Consider the following 22,271-nt stretch of genomic DNA (forward strand, 5'->3'; position numbering starts at 1 on the left):
TTTTCTTTTTTTTATTGTATTATTTTTTGCAAAAAAGCATACATCATACAACAGTGCTTCAAACATGACGATTAGAGGGGTGGGTGCAAGGCGGGAGGCAGGGGTGTCACTGCAGGTGCTCCATGAGGAGCACAGCCTTCCTTCTACCAAGTTGGGTGCTTCGCAGACATGCGCCGGCGCATGCTGGTGGTCGTCATGCTGTAGTCTTGGATTCCCTGCTGATCTTCACAACGCACGGTTTGCAAAAAACAATATGGTTGTTTTGGGTGTTTTTAAAATAATGCCAGGTGGAAGAAGACCTCTTCCTCTGCATGCGGAGTTACAGGACCACTTGGCCACCCCACTGCCTCTTATAACCTGTGGAGCTGCGGATCCTTCCCCCTCTTAAACACTGTGTCCAGTTGGCTCACCAGCTATTTAAGGCAAGGGAAGGGCTGCACGGACATCGCTAACGATAGAAACACTAAGATGCACAGGACAAAAGAGCAGCTGCTGGGAGAGAGAACAGATGCTGCTGGAGCGTGAAGAATGATTTAGGTTAGGCTGGGTTCACACTGTGTTTTTGCAATCCGTTTTTTCATCCTTTTTTTTGCAAAAAAATGATGAAAAACGGATTGCAAAAACCGGATGCATTTGTGTGCATCCGTTTTGATCCGTTTTTTCCATTGACAGACACAAAAACGTTGCTGGCACTATTTTTTTTGGCCGTTAAGAAAAACGGATCCGTTAAACGTATGCTGAAAAAGCAGTGTGAACCCAGCCTTAGGAGAACTTCAGCCCATAATGATACATTGAAAATACTCTAAAAAGAATTACAAAAAGTCAGTGTGTCACCTAGTCTGCTGCCTGGTCCCAGCCTCAAAAGAAGAAGCTGAAAAGTTAGGCAACCCGAAAAACATATTGCAGGTTTTGTGTCTATAACTTATATTAGACAGGCGAGGAACCACAGGAAGTGGTGAGGTTGGAACCTAAGAAACAGAATGAGGTGATGTTTTCAGAGAATTGAATAAAACCCTATAGATGTGTGAAATAACCCGCAATGATTGGTAATAGGATTTGCTATATAAATCCATCATGTAAACAGAATCAATAAAGTAACATAGATTTTTTTTGCCCCTTTTCAATGTGCAAATCAAGACAGCCCCATCAATCTATCATATTAGGGCAAATCGAGGCCTCTATGAGCCGCAATGCAGAGCGGCTTTATACGGTTCTGATAAACACGTTCTCTCCATGCATTATATGGAATATCTCCAAAGGAGAAAGTGTTGGGGCTATCGATGTACTGTAATGAACAATGTGCAGCCGCCATTTTGGACTGGATCTGTACGAACATGAAAAATTTAAGTTCAGTTGCTAATCAAACTTTTTGCTGAATTCGTAATTAATCTCAGATCGCTCATCTCTAGTGAACACTTTAGCGTCTTAGACAAAACGCGTATACACTTGGAAAATGACCCAAACATAGTAACTAGTGGGCTGGCTATGTTTGTGCCATTGAAGTCAATGGGACCTGTGTCTGTACACACACACACACATATATATATATATATATATATATATATATATATGTGTATATATATATATATATATCTATCTATCTACAGTATCTATCTATATATATTGGCATCCCATTTGGACACGGTGCTGACATATACGTGCAGCATGTCGGCAGTGATAGACAGTGCACTAAAAAAAAAGAAAACACCCACCAAAGAGCGATGTTTGAAGGTGAAGCTGTGGTTGGATACATTTCCGGTGCCAGTCCGCCATGTGTGCTGCTTCTGCTGCTGCTCGTTTTTTTATTCCCGCCTCTGTGGTTTATCGTGAAGCTTCGTGTGATTGGTCGACAGGTTTCAGTGTTACGGCGTTCAGAAATCATCTCTCATCTCTCGGTGAAGGAAGTTTCGTGGCTTTGTGCTTTGTTCTCGTAGACACAGAACGAGGCAGGAATTCAAGATGACACAAATGATTTCTATTGTGTTTTTGTATTCGGGTAAGTATTAGAATGTCTCTATTATTCCTGTTAATTGTTTGCACAGTAACTCTACGTCTGGCATATAACTAAAGTAATGTTACGTCTTGAGCTACAAAGATTTCTGTTGGTTTTTTGATGTGAGTTTATAGCAAACTAGGTTGTCGCTGTGTCTGAAGTCAATATAAGGTATTTTAGCAAAATCCCTAAACAGAGATGGCCAGGCTTTCTTATATATATATATATATATATATATATACTGCTAAATTATTAATTTAATTAAATTGGAACATTGTCTTTTTACATATACCCATTTATGTTTCTGCAATGTCTCTATTCCTACATTCCTACTGGGTAAATCTTCCTAAAGACACATTGTTTAATCTATTTAAAGGGGTATTCACCCCAAACTTTTTTTTTTTCTCCAAACCAACTGGTGCCAGAGATTTGTAATTTATTTTCAGTACTTATTAGCTGCTGTATGTCCTGCAGGAAGTGGTGTATTCTCTCCAGTCTAACACAGTGCTCTCTGCTGCCACCTCTGTCCATGTCAGGAACTGTCCAGAGCAGCAGCAGAAAATCTCCATAGAAAACCTCCCCTGTTCTCCAGACTGGAAAGAATACACCACTTCCTGCAGGACATAGAGCAGCTGATAAGTACTGGAAGACTCAAGATTTTTTTTTTAATAGAAGTAAATTACAAATATCTGGCACTTTCTGGCACCAGTTCATTTGAAAGAATTTTTTTTTTTTGTGAACTACCCCTTTCAGGCTATGTTCACACAATGTAAGGTCTGTGGGAATCACATAGCGGCTCCTGCATGTCCCGCTCCCAGTGCCAGTCTCGCTTGATGACCATAAGAAATCACTGCTCTGCTCATTTGCACATTGAGCGCGCAGATGGGCTGAAGTCCAGATCTCCGCAGTGGGACCAGCACTGGGAAACGCAGGAGCCAGTATGTATGCGCGGCTCTGTCCAGGGGTGGGGTGGGTTCAGGGAGCTGCCCGGGGTGACAGGCTCCTTTCTATTTTCCTTATCTAGGACACCCTCATAGACATACAGGATCAAACATACATGAGAAACAAATTCATAGGGCACAAACTGTTCTATCCGTATGGAAGAGAAAGTGGAGTAACCGGCACATCCAGACTCCATACAGTTATTATCTATGCTTGGTTATGGAACCCAGGATCCCAGTGCTGCAAGGCAACAACGCCAACTATCCAGCCACCTTATCTGCACAACATAGAACACAACTACTGTCTATATTCCTTAATGAATTTTGGATGATTTTAATTGATTTTGACTGGTTTGTCATGGACAGAGAAGTCTGCAAACGGAATTAATATTGACATATTCCGAGCCTTGGTCTTGTAATAATGAATGACCTTAGATTTCATAGTAGCGATTATTGTTGGTAACACTCAGCAGCATAGAAGAAAGCCCTGATCAGGAAGCATTGGGAGCTGCTTGAGTCAATGTCGTAGTAAAAATAAAACTGAATCTGTAACGTTTTATAGCTTGAGAGTGGTGGGGCCGCAGCACATATTCTAGTGGTGCCGTCCATTCCTTCCATCACCGCCCGGTTCCTGAGTTCTTCACTGGTAAATATCTGCAAATAGCTAGCTTGGTGCACTGGAGGTGGGGCCAGTGACCCCAGGTGGAGGTGGGCCCAGTGACCCCAGGTGGAGGTGGGCCCAGTGACCCCAGGTGGAGGTGGGCCCAGTGACCCCAGGTGGAGGTGGGCCCAGTGACCCAAGGTGGAGGTGGGCCCAGTGACCCCAGGTGGAGGTGGGCCCAGTGACCCCAGGTGGAGGTGGGCCCAGTGACCCCAGGTGGAGGTGGGCCCAGTGACCCCAGGTGGAGGTGGGCCCAGTGACCCCAGGTGGAGGTGGGCCCAGTGACCCCAGTGCACCGATATATCTTTTCCTCCCTGACGTGTCAGGCCAGGGACAGACTTCATTCTGAAGGTGGTGTGATACCGAAGGATGGAGATATCGGTGCACCGAAGCCGCTGGACCTGCCACCAGTGCATAAAACTAGATATCTGCCGATATACAAACCGGAGGAGATCTCAGGAACCAGGCAGGAAGGAAGGGATGGATGGCACCGCTAGAATCTGCATGATGGTGCCAATTCAATGGTATGGAGATCTTCATTTAGTAAATCTTCTGGTGCATTTACTTCAAGGCTATGTTTCCACGGAGTATTTTTGCTCAGTATTTTGGAGTGGATTAAAAAGACAGAGAGGCTATGTTCCCACACTGTTGAAATTTAGTGGATGGCCGTCCTTTAATGGCAAATAATTACAGTTATTTTAAAACAACGGCCGTTATTTGCCATCCACTAAATTTCAACAGTGTGGGAACATAGCCTCTCTGTGTTTCCAATCCACTCCTGGTTTTGGTTGCAAAATACTGAGCAAAACTGTGGGAAGATAGTACTGTGTGGGAAGATAGCTCAAAGGGTTAAATACTGTAAGGTTTAAAAAGGAAGGGGGGTAGGGTTTACTATAAAATTAAACACAAGAACAAGGGGGCACAACCTGATAATAGTTGAACGAAACATCGGAAGCAATTTGAATGTGGACGTCTTATTTTACTGAAAGAGTAGTAGAGGCTTCAAACAAACTTCCTGCAGATGTGGTTGGTAACACATACCGATAATAATAATGATACAAAGGAGACAATATAAGGGCAGATGAAGGAGAACAGGTTTGTTGTCTTCTGTGTTTCTATGTTTTCTTTTATTGTTCAGCACAAAGTAACAGCCTTCACTTCTTCCTATGGACCAGATTGTAGGTTGGTTCTGTACTTCAGAGCAAATATCAAGTAGGTTCGGTTTGCCATTCAGTTGTCTTTGTACTGAGAAATGAGAACACAGGGTATACACTCCGTCCGGGATCCCTTGCGGCGCTGTAGAAAACTGACATGTCAGTTTTGTGTGGCCGCTATTCATTAAATAGTGGCCGCAGAAAACTCTGTCAGTTCACACAATGGAGCGAGTGGCTCCGGCCGCACACTCCATTGTGGACAGTGGGGAGTTCTGATGCAGATGCGCACGGATGCGGTCGCATCAGAAAACAGCAGCGGTAAAGATCTTCCGGCCAGTACTGCAGTTTTGGCCGGGATGATCTTTTCTGACACTGGCAGTTCTGTGACCCGGCCGGTTCACGGAACGGCCAGTGTCATACAACGTGTGAATATAGTCTAACATTGTATATTGTAAGGGAGAATATAGATTTGCTACCTGCCATGAGGAAGGTAAGTGCACCTGAATGGCCTTTAAAGGAGGAGTCCAGCGGATTATAAAATCCGGCAGCAGGCAGGGGCAGGAGGGAAATGGGTGACAAGTACCAGGGGCGTAGCTAATGTCTCCTGGGCCCTGGTGCGAGAGGCCAACTTGGGCCCCCCCCCCTCCTTTCATGACCAAGTGATGCTATTGGTGTGTGTGTATATATATATATATATATATATATATATATATATATATATATACACACACACACCAAGACAGATATTACCAATAACACCAGCATATTGGAAGAGAAAGTATTATCACCGTACATATTACCGCCATACTGTTACCGACCAAATCCTGTATACTGAGACCAATATTACCAGTAATACCAGTATATAGGAAGGAAATGTTACCGCCACACCACAACCACTACCATCACCACCATATTGTTACTGACCAAATCCAGTATACTAAATCACCTCATCCAGTCATATAGAGGTGGCCCCAGCTCTACACAGGTTCTATACACCATATACATTACAGTGCAGTTATATCAGGTGACTCACAGGGGACGTCTTCTCTGATCGGAGTTCTTTCCTTTTCATCTTCTCCATCCGTCCTGAGCCGTTATGAGAACTTCTCCGATCCACGAATCCACGGAATCTGCCAGACAGACATATTAGGCTCCTTATACTGGCACCATCCTCATCTCTATACACACTGCACATCTGTATTGGCCCCTTTACACCCTCATTTAGTGGGTAGGCTGACTCTATGTGACCCCCTAATAATATATGCCCCCCTCTGTGTATTCCCTCTCCCCCTATGTTGCCCCCCCCCCCCAAATAGATGGCCCCTCTCCCCCCATGTTGCCCTCCTTATAGATGGCCCCCTCTCCCGCCACCCTCCCTTATATATGGCCTCCTCTCCCCCCACCCTCCCTTATGGATGGCCTCCTCTCCCCCCTCCATATAGATGTCTCCCTCTCCCCCCTCCATATAGATGTCTCCCTCTCCCCCCTCCATATAGATGGCCTCCTCTCCCCCTTCCTTATAGATGGCCCCCTCTCTCCTCACCCTCCCTTATAGATGGCCCCCTCTCTCCTCACCCTCCCTTATGGATGGTCCCCTCTCCCCCCACCCTCCCTTATAGATGGCCTCCTCTCTCCTCACCCTCCCTTATAGATGGTCCCCTTTCCCCCTCCCTTATAGATGGTCCCTCTTTCCCCCCCACCCTCATAGATGCCACCCTCCTTCCCCCCACCCTCATAGATGGCCCCCTCTTCCCCCCACCCTCATAGATGGCCCCCTCTTCCCCCCACCCTTATAGATTGCCCCCTCTTTCCCCCCACCCTCATAGATGCCCCCCCTCCTTCCCCCCACCCTCATAGATGCCCCCCTCTTCCCCCCACCCTCATAGATGGCCCCCTCTTCCCCCCACCCTCATAGATGGCCCCCTCTTCCCCCCACCCTCATAGATGCCCCCCTCCTTCCCCCCACCCTCATAGATGCCCCCCTCTTCCCCTCACCCTCATAGATGCCCCCCTCTTTCTCCCCACCCTGCAGGCTGATAAAAAAAAAAAAAAAAACTTAACTCACCTGACAACACGCTCCCACGTCGATCCTCACTCCTCCTGGTCTGTCCCTGGCTGCTGCGCGCCTGCCGGTGGTGTCGCGTCTTATCCCTGGCAGCGCGCGCATCCCAGACCTCCCTGCGTCCCGGGGCGGAAGTCACAGCAACAGGCGCGCAGGGAGCTCTGGGATGCGCGCGCTGCCGGGGATAAGACGTGACACCCCCGGCAGCCGCCGGGGGAAGACGGAGCCGGACTCTTGTGACCGCAAGCAAAACAATGCTTGCGGTCACAAGAGTGATTGATCGGGAGGGCCTCGCGGGCCCCCCTTGGTGGCGGGCCCGGTCGCGGTAGCTACGCCACTGACAAGTACTAATTTACCTCTCCCAGTACCTGTGGTGAGCAGTGGGACCCCCACAGGAAGGCATTTTCCCCCAAGTTGTGGAGTTAAATAGGTGATCTTCATGAGTTTGAGGTGGTCCTTATGAGTTTGAGGTGGTCTTCATGAGTTTGAGGTGGTCTTAATGAGTTTGAGGTGGTCCTTATGAGTTTGAGGTGGTCTTCATGAGTTTGAGGTGATCTTCATGAGTTTGAGGTGATCTTCATGAGTTTAAGGTGGTCTTCATGAGTTTGAGCTGGTCCTCATGAGTCTGTAGACAGGACGTGGCCTCATCTTTTTGCAGCGATTTCTATGACAAGAAGATCAAGAGGTTTTGACAAAAGGTGTTTTGTGAACAGGGGAGAGACAGGAAGATGTTTTGAATGGGACAGAAGGTCATCATTACTGTTTCCTTCCATAAGAGTCCCTTCTAGGTGGAAGAGCCAAATAATCGGTTGTGGGGGCTACTGGAGGTGGTCAGGGTGCTGAAAAACGCCAAATACACAATTTGAGGAACTTTCATTGACTTTAATAGGAGTTACACAAACGGTAGGCTATGTTGTTTGCACAACTCCCATTAAAGACAAAATTTACTCAAATTTTGTAATTCAGCAGACTGGCTGTGTTCAGCTTGCCAAGTAACTGAGGGCTGGGAACCCTCAATATAAACATAGGTGTGTTTCCCAGAGGTCAATGTCCTGTAAGTGTCCCAGATAAGTATACCACTTTAATTTCAGCAGACATTCAGGTCATGAGATGTCTGTTTGCTGAAACATCGATACCGAAAGCGAATAGCAAAATTAAAACATTTTTTATTTTTAAAGTACAGTAATACCTCGGTTTTCGAACGCTTTGGAACTCGAACTACTTGGTATTCGAACGAAAATTTACCCAGAAGTAATGTTTGGAATTCGAACTTTGCTCGGTTTACGAACGTTTTTCGAATGTTTTTGCGAGCGTGGATGGTGGGTTGTACCTGGCGAGTTAAGCAGTGGTGAGGCTTCACATACAGTACAGTACTGTATAAGACTGCTGGAGTGCATATACAGTGCAGTAGTAGTACAGGCAGTGCACCACCATCTCCCATACATTACAGTGCTTGGATGGAGGGGACTCTATATAGTAAAGGATGGGTGAGGAGTTGGTGACTACTGGACTATAGTTGCTGGTTCTGATGAACATTTCTTATGTTTAATGTCCTGTACAGTATATAGTGCTGTGCTGTACTGTACTGTAGTGATTATACGGAGCACTTATCAGTGTAATAAATGAGGATTGTAGGTAATTATTGGTGGCTGCTGGAACCAATTAATCACATTTACATTATTTCCTATGGGAAGACACTGCTCCGTTCTCAAACTGCCTTCCGGAACCAATTAAGTTCGAGAACCGAGGTACCACTGTATTTGTTTTTTCAAAATAAAATGTGTACGCTCTGCCTACGGGAATTCATGGTTCATAGTTTTGTCTCGTAAACATTTGCATTTGGTCTAATTTTATTATTTTATTATTATCTTGTATCTTATATATGATATTGAGGTCAGGAGACTGAGATGACCATTCCAGAACCTTCACTTTGTTCTGCCAATGACAGGTCAGCTTGGCCTTGTGTTTTGGATCGTTGTCATGTTAGAACATACAAGCACGTCCCATGCGCAGCTTCCGGGCTGATAAGTGTAAATTTCCTCCAGTATTTGCTGATAATCGGCTGCATTCATCTTTTCTTCAACATTGACCAAGTTTCCTGAGCCTTTGTAGCTCAAACATCCCCGAAACATCAGCAATCCACCTCCGTGCTTTACAGTAGGAATGGTGTTCCTTCCATCATAGGCCGTGCTGACACCTCTCCAAATGTAACGTTTATGGTTGTGGCCAAAAAGTTTGATTTTGGTCTCATCACTCCAAGGGACCTTGTTCCAGAAGTTTTGCGGCTTGTCTCTGTGCTGTTTGACGTATTGTAGGCCAGATACTTTGTGGCATTTGTGCAGTAATTGTTTTCTTTTGACAACTCGACCATGCAGCCCATTTTTCTTTAAGTTACTTCTTATTGTGCATCTTGAAACAGCCACTTAGTTAGTTTTTAGAAAGTCCTGGATTTCAGCTGATGTTACTTTTTCTTCGCATCCCAAACAATTTTCCTGGAAGATGTGGCAGAAACTTTTGTTGGTCTACCTGACTGTGCCTTGGTTTTTACAGATCCCCTGATTTTCCATTTGTTAATCATAGTTTTGAAGACTGCTGACTGGCATTATCAATTCTTAGGATATCAGAACAAAGTGAAGGTTCTGGAGCGGCCATCTCGGTCTCCTGATCTCAATATCATTGAGCCACTCTGGGGAGACCTCAAACATGCAGTTCATGGAAGACAGCCCAGGAATTTACAGGAACTGGAGACTTTTTGCCAAGAAGAATGGGCGGCTTTAACATCTGAGAAAAAAAGCCTTAAGGAACGATTATCGTTCGTATTCGGCCGATATCGGCCGCTACGGACGATAATCGTCCCGTGGAATAAAGTGCAACGATCAGCCGACATCGTTCATGTCGGCTGATCGTTGCAGTCACTTGTTTTTCAACATGTTGAAAAACAAGTGACTGATATAGCAGCGATCTGCTGCCGTCGCTCCATTGAATAGGAGCGTCGGCAGCAGACGCTGCTGTATCCTATGGGCTGCCCGGACGATCAGCGATCACCCGGGCAGCCCCCGCGCAGCGAGCGGGGAACAAAGAGCAAACGAGCGCTGAGAGCGCTCGTTTGCTCCTCTAAACGACCTGTGTAATAGGCCCTTTATCCACAACTACCACAAAAGACTTCAAGCTGCCATTGATGATGAAGGGGCAATACACAGGATTAAGAACTGGAGTATGTACATTTTTGATCAGTGTCATTTGGATGTCTTTGGTTGTCATTATGATTTAAAAAGAGAAAACACAGTAGTCTGACAATAAATGGCATCACCCGACCACTGACCATGAGGGGGAAAAAGTTTTTGTGTTATCATTCATATTCTGCCGGGGGGGTTGTAAACTTTTGAGCACAACTGTAACCTAAAATCCTTTTTGCCTATAGACTTTTATCTATTTTTCAAGCTTGGCATTTCCTTTTTATCAGCAGCAATGAGGCACAGGGTGTGTTTTCACTGACAGGGCCCAGATAACGTAGGAAAGACTGGCCTTATGTTTCACACAATCTTAACTGTAGCTTTTTAGAGCTTTACAATAAGGGATAAGGAAAGCTTTGCTGTATATGTATGCATAATATACTATAGACATCAGAAGAAAGTAAGACGGAACTCACCAGTCATTGCACCTGCGTGCTTTCTCCGACCACATGGTGACTCACATGGTCTGAGGAAGCGTGTAGGTGCGTGTGATACAGCTATAACCAAGTGTCTATGGTGCTAGGTTCCTCGCAAGCTGCACGAAATGTTTTGACACCACATAAATATTAAAAAAACATGAAAATTGGTGAGTGCCAGCTTACGTTTTTCTGATTTCCATTGTTTGACATGTTGTTTCTGCTATGAAGATTAAGCACCACTTATGTGACTGAACTAAAGCTCTGTTCGAGCGTGGAGTCCTCCAAGTTGAGTCTGTGTAGTGCTGACTACTGTCTCCTCAATGCTGATTATAATATATGTTACTATAGCACCAATTACTTTACAAAAAAAACAACAACAAGGCCTTTCACTTAACAGCAGAGCAAGGATAATAGCATGCATGAAAATACTATAATAATAGGGCTAAATTATGTTTAACCCTTTCCCGTCAGTAACATGTATATATACGTTCCTGCACTGATGGGGCTTCTGATGTGAGCGGGAGCGCTGCAGTGAGAGCGATCCCGCTCACATCAGTGTCCGGGGCCAAAGGTAATGAGAGGCAGCTGCGATCCTGCAACCGCGTTTCATTAACTCCTTAAATGCCGTTATCTACAGCGATCGCTGCGTTTAAGGTACTTAAGCATCTGTCGCATGTGCCGACAGGCAAGGGTAAGCTCCTTACCTTCGTCCTGTCGGCTCAGCAATCCATGCATAGAGTCTGATACCTATATACTGGTGCCAAAAGGGATAGTCTGGCATGAACACCTATAAATATATATATATATATGTGTGTATATTCCCTTTACCTTCCATTCCCTGAAATCCCAAAATTGCATTGTTTGCACAGCTGCCCTTTTGCATTGGTAGACAATACATCATAGACTTCCTCAGCAAATTTCCATGTACATTTAGGCCATGTTCACATAACGTATGTGTTGTATAAATAACGGCCGTTGCTGCAATTTGCAACAACGGCCATGATTTATACAACACATACGTTGTATGTAAATGAATGGAATCCTGTCTGGAGCGTATACACATGCCAGTTTTTTGCGGCCGCTATTCATGAATAGCAGCCGCACAGACCTGTCAGTTCCGACAATGGAGCATGCAGCTCCGGCCGCACGCTCCATTGTGTGCAGCAGTAAATTGGGATGCGGGCGCACACAGGTGTACCCGCATCCGAATTCACCAGAAGTGAAGATCATCCGGCAGGGATGATCTTCAGTAACACCGGCCAATCTGTGATCCAGCCGGGTCACAGAAGGGCCGCTGTTATACTTAGTGTGAACATGGCCTTACTTTGTAAATTGAAAACAGCATCAAACATAAAAAGAGCTGTCTGTGATGTATTAGAGGAATAATGGTAATGGTTAAAGGTAATATTTTTTTTACATTTCTTGTTTTTTTTTGTCTTTCAATGGACAGAGTTTTTGTTTTTTGCTTTCCTTAGGTCTTCTTCTCGGAATCTCAGATATCCGTCATGTAGAAGGATCAACATTAGACAATTCAACAATCCAGAATACAAGTATAATAACCAGTACACGGCCTCATGAGTCTTCAGCTGCCAATACCACAATGAGTACAGCACCTGGTAAGGAGAAGTCACAGGTGTTTAATATGACTTTACTGTGTTATAATACGTCTATGGTCCCAGTATTTATACATACTGTATACTACATATCTTTATTCTGTGCAAAAGTAACATTGTAATTACAGTTGGAAAATAACTTTGCATTAACTAAAAGTATTTAAATGTAGAGGTTGTTCATGGCCCATACACTCAAGGGCAGATCAAGTCTTTAAAGTGTAAGTTCACAAAATATAATTTTTTCTTTCAAATCAACATGTGCCAGAAAGTGCCAGAGATTTGTATGTTACTTCTATTAAAAAAATCTCAAGTCTTCCAGTACTTATCAGCTGCTGTATGTCCTGCAGGAAGTGATGTATTCTTTCCAGTCTGACACAGTGCTCCCTGCTGCCACCTCTGTCCATGTCAGGAACTGTCCAGAGCAGCAGCAAAACCTCATAGAAAACCTCTCCTGCTCTGGACAGTTCCTGACATGGACAGAGGTGGCAGCAGAGAGCACTGTGTCAGACTGGAAAGAATCCACCACTTCCTGCAGGACATACAGCAGCTGATAGGAAGTGGAAATTAAAAAAAAAAAAAAAAAAAAAGTAAATAACTTTCTGGAACCAGTTCATTTGAAGGAAAAAGATTTTCATCGGAGTACCCCTTTAAGATAGAAACATTGTAGCCCCTAAGTTTATCTGGAGTGGGACATAGTGTAAAAACCAAGAAGCAGCTTACGGCCGTACTTTTTACGAATAGATACTTTGCCCAGCCTTCTATGGGATCCCAGCCGGAGGGTGAACACATAGTATACGCTCCGTCCAGGATCCGTCGCGGCACTGCAAAGAACTGACAAGTCAGAAGAAAACCATGTCAGTGCACACAATGAAGCGAGCGGCTGTGGGGAGTCCTGATGAGGGCGCGCACGGATGCGCCTGCATCAGAACTCTGCGGCATGAAAGATCATCCGGCCGGTTCTGCAGGATGATCTTTTCAGAGACCGGCCGGTCCGTGACCCGGCTGGGTCACGGAGCGGCCGGTCTCTTACGCCATGTGAACATAGCCTTCAGCCAGTGGGTCAGTGCCAGGACTTCCCGTCTATCCCTCCTATAATAACTGATCTTGATGATGTCGTCTTTTATAGTTCTCCTTATAATGTCTTTTAATTTGTTTTTATTTAATTTCCTTCTTCTATTAGGTAAAGAGGAAACCACTGCTATATCCGGGTCACCGCCTAGCGAGGAACCTTCTCACACCAGTAAGTGCGCTAAATATGTAGTATTCTTAGAATCATAATATCACAATGCGAAACGTTCAAAGACTCTGGTACTTTTTAGAAAATGCGATACATAAGAAACAGCACTGGCACTACTTCTTTTTGGCACGGCTTATATTGGGGGACAAGGTGAGGGTGCATACAAAAAATGCTCCTGGTGAATATTTAGTCTCTCATCAATAAATATTCAAAATAAAGAAGAAAACTTAAAGGGCACTCACCCTATTTTCATGCAAGCTTATTCTATACGAAAACTTAAAAATTCCAGCAGGTATATAGGTAACGGGCCCGGACGCCAGCCTCTCATCAGCACAAGCTATAGCTCACCTTTTTTATTTGTTTAGTATTAGAGAGTCGTTTGAAGACTTGTTTTTGTGGAAAAAGCTGTAGTTTTTTTTTTTATACCATTTTGGGGTACATGTGGCATTTTGATCAGTTTTTACTAAAAAAAAATTTGGGGGGGGAGGCCAAATAAAAAGATAGTAATTGAGTAGCTGTGTTTTTTTCCCCCTGGAGTACACCATACTACATAAATGACATGTTATGTTTATTCTGAGGGACGGTGTAATTATGGCAATGCCCAATTTTTTTTTTTATACCATTTTTGCTTAATTGGCGGCACGGGGAAAAAGATGAAATTCTGGCAATAATTTTTTGGAGATTTTTTTTCATACTGTTCACCTTTGCAAGATAAATAATATTATTGGGGACATTTATTAAGACTGACCTAAGAGTATGTCATTCTTAAATAAGACTCTTAGTACAGCCGCCCGGCGCAGGCATTGTGCAAAAATCTACACCTGCTTGGAAGCAAGTGTATATTTTTGCCTTCTTTCAGTAAACCTTCATAAATAAGGCGCAGGAGGAGGCGGCACAGAACAGTTGGTGTCAGTGAAGTTTACTGTGGTAACGGCCGGGATAAACTTAATTTCTATTGATTTGGGATGCGGGAGCACCCGTGTGAGCCTGCACCCCAATTCACCATTGCACACAAAGGAGCCGGAGCCGCACTCTCCATTGTGTGAACTGACAGGTCTGTGTGGCTGCTATTTAATGAATAGCAGCCGCACAAAACTGACCCATCAGTTTTTATGGATAGGGATCGTGGCTGGAGCGTATACTACGTGTATACATTCTGGCCGTGATTCCATTAATTTTCAATGCAATGTATCTTTTCAGTTCTCCTTGTAATTGTAATTTTAACTTGTTTTTATTTAATTTCCTTCTTCTATTAGGTAAGGAAGAAACCAGTGCTATATCCGAGTCACCGCCTAGAGAGGAACCTTCTCACACCAGTAAGTGGGCTATATATACGGTATTATAAGATTCATAGACTGTAAGCCCTCGCGGGCAGGGTCTTCTCTCCTCATGTACCCGTCTGCCATTTATCTTATTCATGTAATGTGTTTTTGATCTTGTAATGTTCCTGTTTGTTAACCCTTACAGCTTGTATGGCGCCCTGGAATCAAAAGTGTTTTAGAAATAAATTACAATAATATTGTTAGAATTATATCACAATGCCCAACGATAAGTAAATAGAATGAAATAGAATGAACTTAGTTACAATCAGACTATGTTTAACCCATTAGTCGGTGTCCACATTGGGCTATATACATCAGCCTCCTATCCTGGCAGGTTGTCATTGTGTAGCTAACGTGTGGTGTATCCCTCATGGCGCGGATGAGACCTTATTTCTAGTTATAAAAAATGCCCCCATGTAACTTCTCTTTGTGTCAAACTTGGTGATGGGAAAGAACGTAGATATGAAATTTAAAATTTACGTACAACAGTACAAGTAAGATCTTAAAGGGGAACTATCAGCAGGTTAGAGGAATCTTACAGGCTAATATGTCACAGGAGATGCTGAGGAGGAAGGTATGTCTCTTATAGTGTGTCTCTTATAGTGTGTCTCTTATAGTGTGTCTCTTATAGTATGTCTCTTATAGTGTGTCTCTTATAGTGTGTCTCTTATAGTGTGTCTCTTATAGCGTGTCTCTTATAGTATGTCTCTTATAGTATGTCTCTTATAGTATGTCTCTTACCTTCCTCCTTGGCGCCGGTCTGGTGCAGTTACTCATGTTACCCATGGTCCGGTAAGGCGGCCCCCATAGCGCCGATTCGTCCCACTACATTCATTATTATTAGAAAAAGGTGGTCCAACCGTGGGCGGATTGGCGCTGTGGGGCGGGGAGTGCTCCTAATTGTCTCATCGGACCATAAACCAAACAACTAACTTCACCAAAACAGTGCCGAAGAGGAAGACACACACTATAAGAGACACACTATAAGAGACACACTATAAGAGACATACTATAAGAGACACACTATAAGAGACACACTATAAGGGACACACTATAAGGGACACGCTATAAGGGACACGCTATAAGGGACACGCTATAAGGGACACGCTATAAGGGACACACTATAAGGGACACACTATAAGGGACACACTATAAGAGACATACTATAAGAGACACACTATAAGAGACACACTATAAGAGACACACTATAAGAGACACACTATAAGAGACATCCTATAAGAGACACGCTATAAGAGACACGCTATAAGAGACACGCTATAAGAGACACGCTATAAGAGACACGCTATAAGAGACACACTATAAGACACACACTATAAGAGACACACTATAAGAGACACACTATAAGAGACACACTATAAGAGACACACTATAAGAGACACACTATAAGACACACACTATAAGAGACATACTATAAGAGACACACTATAAGAGACACGCTATAAGAGACACGCTATAAGAGACACGCTATAAGAGACACGCTATAAGAGACACGCTGTAAGAGACACGCTATAAGAGACACGCTATAAGAGACACGCTATAAGAGACACGCTATAAGAGACACACTATAAGACACACACTATAAGAGACACACTATAAGAGACACACTATAAGAGACACACTATAAGAGACACACTATAAGAGACATACTATAAGAGACACACTATAAGAGACATACTATAAGAGACACACTATAAGAGACACACTATAAGACACATACTATAAGAGACATACTATAAGAGACACACTATAAGACACACACTATAAGAGACACACTATAAGAGATATACCTTCCTCCTCGGCGTCTCCTGTGCAATAGGGACATATTATCCGGTTCGATTTGTCTCACCTGCTGATAATTCCCCTTTAAAGAATGGGGCTATACATATGCGGGACTGGAGTAACAATATACAAAGTCTTCTTGGTGTAATAACATATAACACCTTCAATAATGCGCTCAGCATCAGCTTCCACAGCTCCTCTTCATGGGATACATTAGCGACTACAATTACAGACATTACAATGTATCTTTTTATTACCATGTTGTTCTTTCACTGTTATTGCTTGGTGTATTTTTAACCTTGTATCCAAATATTTTTTACTGTCATTTGTTTATCTTCAGAACCAGAAGAGAAAAACATCCCCCCACGGATTACACCTGCACCACATGTACCACTTAGTAAGTGGAAAGTTAACATAATATTCTTTTTGTTCTCTATTTAAAGCGAATGTACCGCCAGGTAAATCGCTTTGGGTTTTTTACATTAACAGACCAGCAAGGGTGTGGGTGGGGATTGCGCAGACGGGAGGTAGTTTCGACACACTGGGGGCCAGCAAACCTGCCCCTAGTGCTTTGGGGTGTGCGGGAACCAGGCAAGAGTTAAAAAAAAAGGACTGTACTACCGGCATCACTGCACTGGTGCCGATCCATTAATGTGAAAACTCAAACGAATTAAACAAAATTACAATCAAAGGTGACACCAGTATATAGAGAACACAGGAACCACCAGTGTTGATCATAGGTCACCTCTTCCCCTAAGCACAGGTCACAGTGCATGGCTTTTCAGTCTTTTGTTTCCCATTAAAAAAAAGTGCAATAGCAACCTACAGGTGCAACCACCTACTGTATATACTCCCCCCGGTGTACACACAAAAAAACCTGCTCTATAGATATTAAAAAAGGAGGATCTTAGCAAACTATTTTATCAGAGTATACCATGTCACCACATTACAGAGTGTATCATGTCGACACATTAAGGTGTCCTCAGAGACATGGTCCACACTAACAATGGTCAAATGGTTTGCAAAGATCCTCATTTTTTTAATAGAGCAGGTTTTTATCGTGTGTCCACCGGGGCGAGTATGTACAGTAAGTACTTGCACCTGCAGGTTGCTGTTGCACATTTTGTTTTTATTTTAGCCACATGCGGCGTGCAACCTAAAGTGTGAACAGAGGCATTGGAGTGCTGCCAAATTTAGTTTTTTTTCTTTTGTTTCCTATAGTCAATGTGATTGCTGTAAAACAAATCTCTAAATGCTGTTAAACTAGTAAAGGCAAGATGGCCATTACATAATAATGTACATAAAAAAGAAAAAGAAAAAAGTTATAATCAAAAGACGTGAAGTCATTAGTTAGAAATTAATTATCAAATAAAAGAAAAAATATATCTATATATCTATATATATATGAAGGGTCACCAAAGTTAAAAATCTCAGGTACCTGTGCTCCCGTTGCATCGCTTTCACCCGCCGTTCTCAGTCACCGGATGTCATTCTTAGCCAGAAGCCGGGTATATCACATACTTGGCTCCTCCAGCTGCAATGTCCCGAGCCCCGTTGATGGATTGCCCACTCAGCCTGTCAACATTGCAGCTGCAGGACACCAGTGGCTGGCAGGAATCGGCAAGTTAGAGCTGCGAGGGCACTGGGATGGGTAAGTATTAGAGATGAGCGAACCCGGTTCGGATTCGAGTCGATCCGAACCCGAACGATCACTATTCGATTAGTGGGGGCTGCTGAACTTGGATAAATCTCTAAGGTTGTCTGGAAAACATGGATACAGCCAATGACTATATCCATGATTTCCACATAGCCTTAGGGCTTTATCCAACTGCAGCAGCCACCGCTAATCAAATGCCGAAAGTTCGCGTTCGGATGGACTCCAGCATGCTCCAGGGTCGCTCATCTCTAGTAAGTATGCTTTCTTTATTATGTTTCCCCCCCCCCCCCCCTGTCTGCCTGAGATTTTTAACTGTGGTGAGACTTTAATGCAACATGTATCAGTACATATAAAATTGACTATATTGTGTAAATAATAACATTTTTCCAATTATTTTTAGAACATACTGGAAGTCCTTCTGCAACTGCCATAGGTAAGTATTACATTCTGTAATTAATGATTATCTTTAAACAAAATATAGGGCAATATCTATGGAATTTCTGCAGTCAAATTGCATTGAAGTCAATTAAATTGTGGGAAAAAACTGAAGTATTTTTAAATAGATTTTTTTTTGAACAACGGTGTACAGGTTATTTAAAAAAAAAAAAAAAAACTTGCTGGATTTTCACCTACTCACATGTTGTTTTATTTTGACATATTATTATATGTGTGAACATAGTTTTAGAGATAAAAAAAAATAAAGGACTAAAATAATGTGGTTTCATGAACACGCGCACCCTTAGGCAATGTTCCCACAACATTTTTTGGGACGGCCGTCAATTTGGCGCCCACAGGGGGAGAATGGATATCAGCTATAGACCAAGGTAGGAAGAGGGGGCTCAGCGGATGCCAAGCCCCACCTTAGTGACACTGTAACTAATAGAACCAATAACAACACGCAGGAAAACTGAGGTCACAGTATCACTTTAAATTAATACTTTGTTTAAGTACTTTTTCAATTTATGACAGTATTCATTCTAGTTGCGTAGACTTCTATCAGTATGGTACATCTAGACTTGACCATCTTTGCCCACTCTTCCTCCAAAATCTGCCAGGCTCCTCTGTACTGCCCTCAATTTTCGACCCAGATTTTGGTTGGTCCATTCTAAAACAAACGGAAAAAATGCAGATGATGGTAAGAATTAAAGGTGTTATCCGGAACTGCACAAGCACACCTACTTTTCTTACAAAAACAGCACCACCCCTGTCCTCAGGCTGTGTCTGGTATTTCAATTCAGCTCCATTCACCTAACTGAGATCAAGAGCGGCACTGTTTCTGAAAGAAATCAGCCATGTTTTTTTAAGCCTGCATAACCCCTTTAACAAATGGTCACAGCATTTAGGCTATGTTCTATGTTCACACAACGTAAAAATTTATTTAACAATGGCCGTAGTTGCAGGTTTGCAACCACGGCTGTTATTTAATGAAATTGCTGATCGCATTGAAGTCTATGGAATCCCACACTGTATACACTCTGGTCGGGATTCCATGCAGCCACACAAAAAAATGACAGTGCAGACAATGTAAAGTGCACCTCTGGCCGCACTTTACATTGTCGGTTATGGTTAATTGGAATGCGGGCACACCCGAATTAAAAAGAAATTAAATCAATCCGGCTGGTTCTGCAGTACTGGTCGGGATGAACTTCACAGCCGTGTTACAGAACAGCCACTGTCTTACTAAGTGTGAACCCAGCCTTAATCTGTAAACAAGGGAAATATAACAATGTAATATAATTTACATCCTAAGATCATGTTCCCACACTGTAGAAACAATGGTCGTTCACGTGGAACACTATCTACGGCCGGAATTAATGTTCACATTAAACAACGGAGCGGCCGCTGTTTCTACAGTGTGGGCCTAAACATGGCCTAAAAATGTGCCAGATGCAATACAAATACAATTTCACAATCAATGTATACTTGAATGGATCGATAACTTCCCGCCATTTTACTTTGTAGGTATTGTAGTTGGATGTTTTTTGGTCCTCCTCGCGATATGTCTCATCTTCACTTTCATAATCATAAGAAAGAAAAAAATACACGTAAGTTACACACAAAAATTGAAAATTTGAAAAATGAAAGGACAAATTTCTTGAGATTTTTTTGTTATCTGTTATTTAAAATGTTGATTAAAAAGCCTGTCCATCCCTGTAGAATGCCAGGCTCTTCTCATGTGAAAAGGATCAGATCTAGAAGAAATATTTCTGAGCTTTTTTTCCAGGCCCTTTTTTTCCATAAAGTAGAGGATTATCAGACAGTCCGTAACTATTTTTAATTTTTTTAAAAGTATATTAAAGTATTTTTTTCTCTTCAGAGTTATTCCTTTGAATTGGAAAACAAATCTCCTGCGGAAGACGGGATTCCACTGAGCGACAGTAACGGGTAAGACTCTTTATTATTGCTATGCATTGTTTATTGTATGTTTTCTAATTTTTATATAAAATAATCATGTAATAAAATACAAAAATAAAAGTGATTTTAAGGCTCACACAGTAAAATAAAAGCAAAATACGACAGCAAATGGGTATAAAACAAAGCTGTATTTTCAAACTAAGGCCACGCTCACAAAAAAAAAAATCCGGATGTATCTTTGACGGCCGTCATTTTGAGGTAAAGATATAAAGTTATATTCATACACAACGGCCATTATTTGGACTGCAAATTGGAAACTGTAGAACGGATGTGTAGGAGCTAGAACTTTTTGTGGGTTTTTATGGACTTATCAATAAAGCAAGGACTAGACTAGTTATTGGATTATGTCCCGTTCTACTTAATTATCTTACAGTTGTGCTCAAAAGTTTACATACCCCTCGCAGAATTTTTGCTTTTTTTGTCCTTATTTCAGAGAATATGAATGATAACACAAAAAAAAAATTTTTCACTCATGGTTAGTGTTCGGGTGACGCCATTTATTGTCAACTTGTGTTTTCTCTTTTTTAAATCGTAATGACAACAAAAATCAACAAAATTACCCTGATCAAAAGTTTACATACCGCAGGTCTTATTACTTGTATTGTCCCCTCTAATATCAATGACAAAGTCTTTTGTGGTTGTTGTGGATGAGACTCGTTACTTTCTCAGATGGTAAAGCTGACCATTCTTCTTGGCAAAAATCCTCCAGTTCCTGTAAATGTCTGGGCTGTCTTACATGAACTGCGTACTGTGGCTCTATGATACTGAGATCAGGAGACTCAGATGGCCACTCCAGAACCTTCACTTTGTTCTGATATCCAAGGAATTGATAATGCCAATAAGGAGAGCTCAAACTGTGCAATTCCAGAACCTTCACTATGTTCTGCTGTAGCTAATGACTGGTCAACTTGGCCAAACTTTCCTTGTTTTGTGAAAAAAAAATTCTTTCCTGAATCCAAATCTGACAATCAGAGTAAATCCAGGAATTACCGACCCTCTCTACACTCCAGAAATGTATCCAGTGACAGTCGGCTCAGCCAATCACTGTATTGTCACTCGATAAAATCTAATAGCTTTGTAGAATCTTGCAGCATTTACCAACTGAATTCCATTAAAATCCACTTATGTTTTGTTTTTTTTTTTTTTAGGGCAAAGCATGAAAATGCATCACCTGACAGTAATAAAAATCAACAGCAGCTGAAAGAAGTCAGATGGGAGCCTGAACATTATGTATAAAGCGTCTCTACACCTATTTCTGTTCAACGTGAAAAGTGTAATGTGCATTATCGAAAAAGACGAGAACAGCACAGAATGCACAATAACATTGTCTTAGCAGCTCATTTACATAAAATTAATGTTAAAGTGCTATAGTGGTAAAACTAAACAATAAGGGGGAGATTTATCAGACATGGTGTAAAGTGAGACTGGCTCCGCTGCCCCCGGCAACCAATCAGATTCCACCTTTCATTTTCCAAAGAGTCTGTGAGGAATGAAAGGTGGAATCTGATTGGTTGCCGGGGGCGACTGAGCCAGTCTCACTTTACACCATGTCTGATAAATCTCCCCCTAAGTGTCTCTAGGTCTGCTCGCCGCTGTACATATGGATGCCGTGTAATGCAAATAGATGATAATAGATATTTTTTGTTCACATCTCAATGAGTGCAGACACATATAATTGTGTGGACAAAAATTGTAAGGTTTTCCAAGGTGTATAATATATAATACACTAAAGAGAATCGTTGTAATAAATGGGCATGTTAGTAG

The 22,271-nt window shown here is 42.6% G+C and overlaps 1 protein-coding gene across 1 annotated transcript; it reads left to right on the forward strand.

The window, feature by feature from the left end:
* The first annotated feature begins 1,899 nt into the window (after positions 1-1,899).
* On the forward strand, positions 1,900-21,915 carry LOC138797890 (uncharacterized). The gene is made up of 9 exons (XM_069978660.1): positions 1,900-1,996; positions 11,939-12,079; positions 13,257-13,316; positions 14,570-14,629; positions 16,776-16,832; positions 18,493-18,525; positions 20,055-20,137; positions 20,410-20,477; positions 21,656-21,915. The coding sequence occupies exons 1-9, from the start codon at positions 1,960-1,962 to the stop codon at positions 21,741-21,743; spliced, it is 627 nt and encodes a 208-aa protein (XP_069834761.1). The 5' UTR covers positions 1,900-1,959; the 3' UTR covers positions 21,744-21,915.
* The last annotated feature ends 356 nt before the right edge of the window (positions 21,916-22,271 follow it).

Source organism: Dendropsophus ebraccatus, chromosome 7 (genome assembly GCF_027789765.1).
Source record: "Dendropsophus ebraccatus isolate aDenEbr1 chromosome 7, aDenEbr1.pat, whole genome shotgun sequence".
Classification (NCBI taxonomy): domain Eukaryota; kingdom Metazoa; phylum Chordata; class Amphibia; order Anura; family Hylidae; genus Dendropsophus; species Dendropsophus ebraccatus.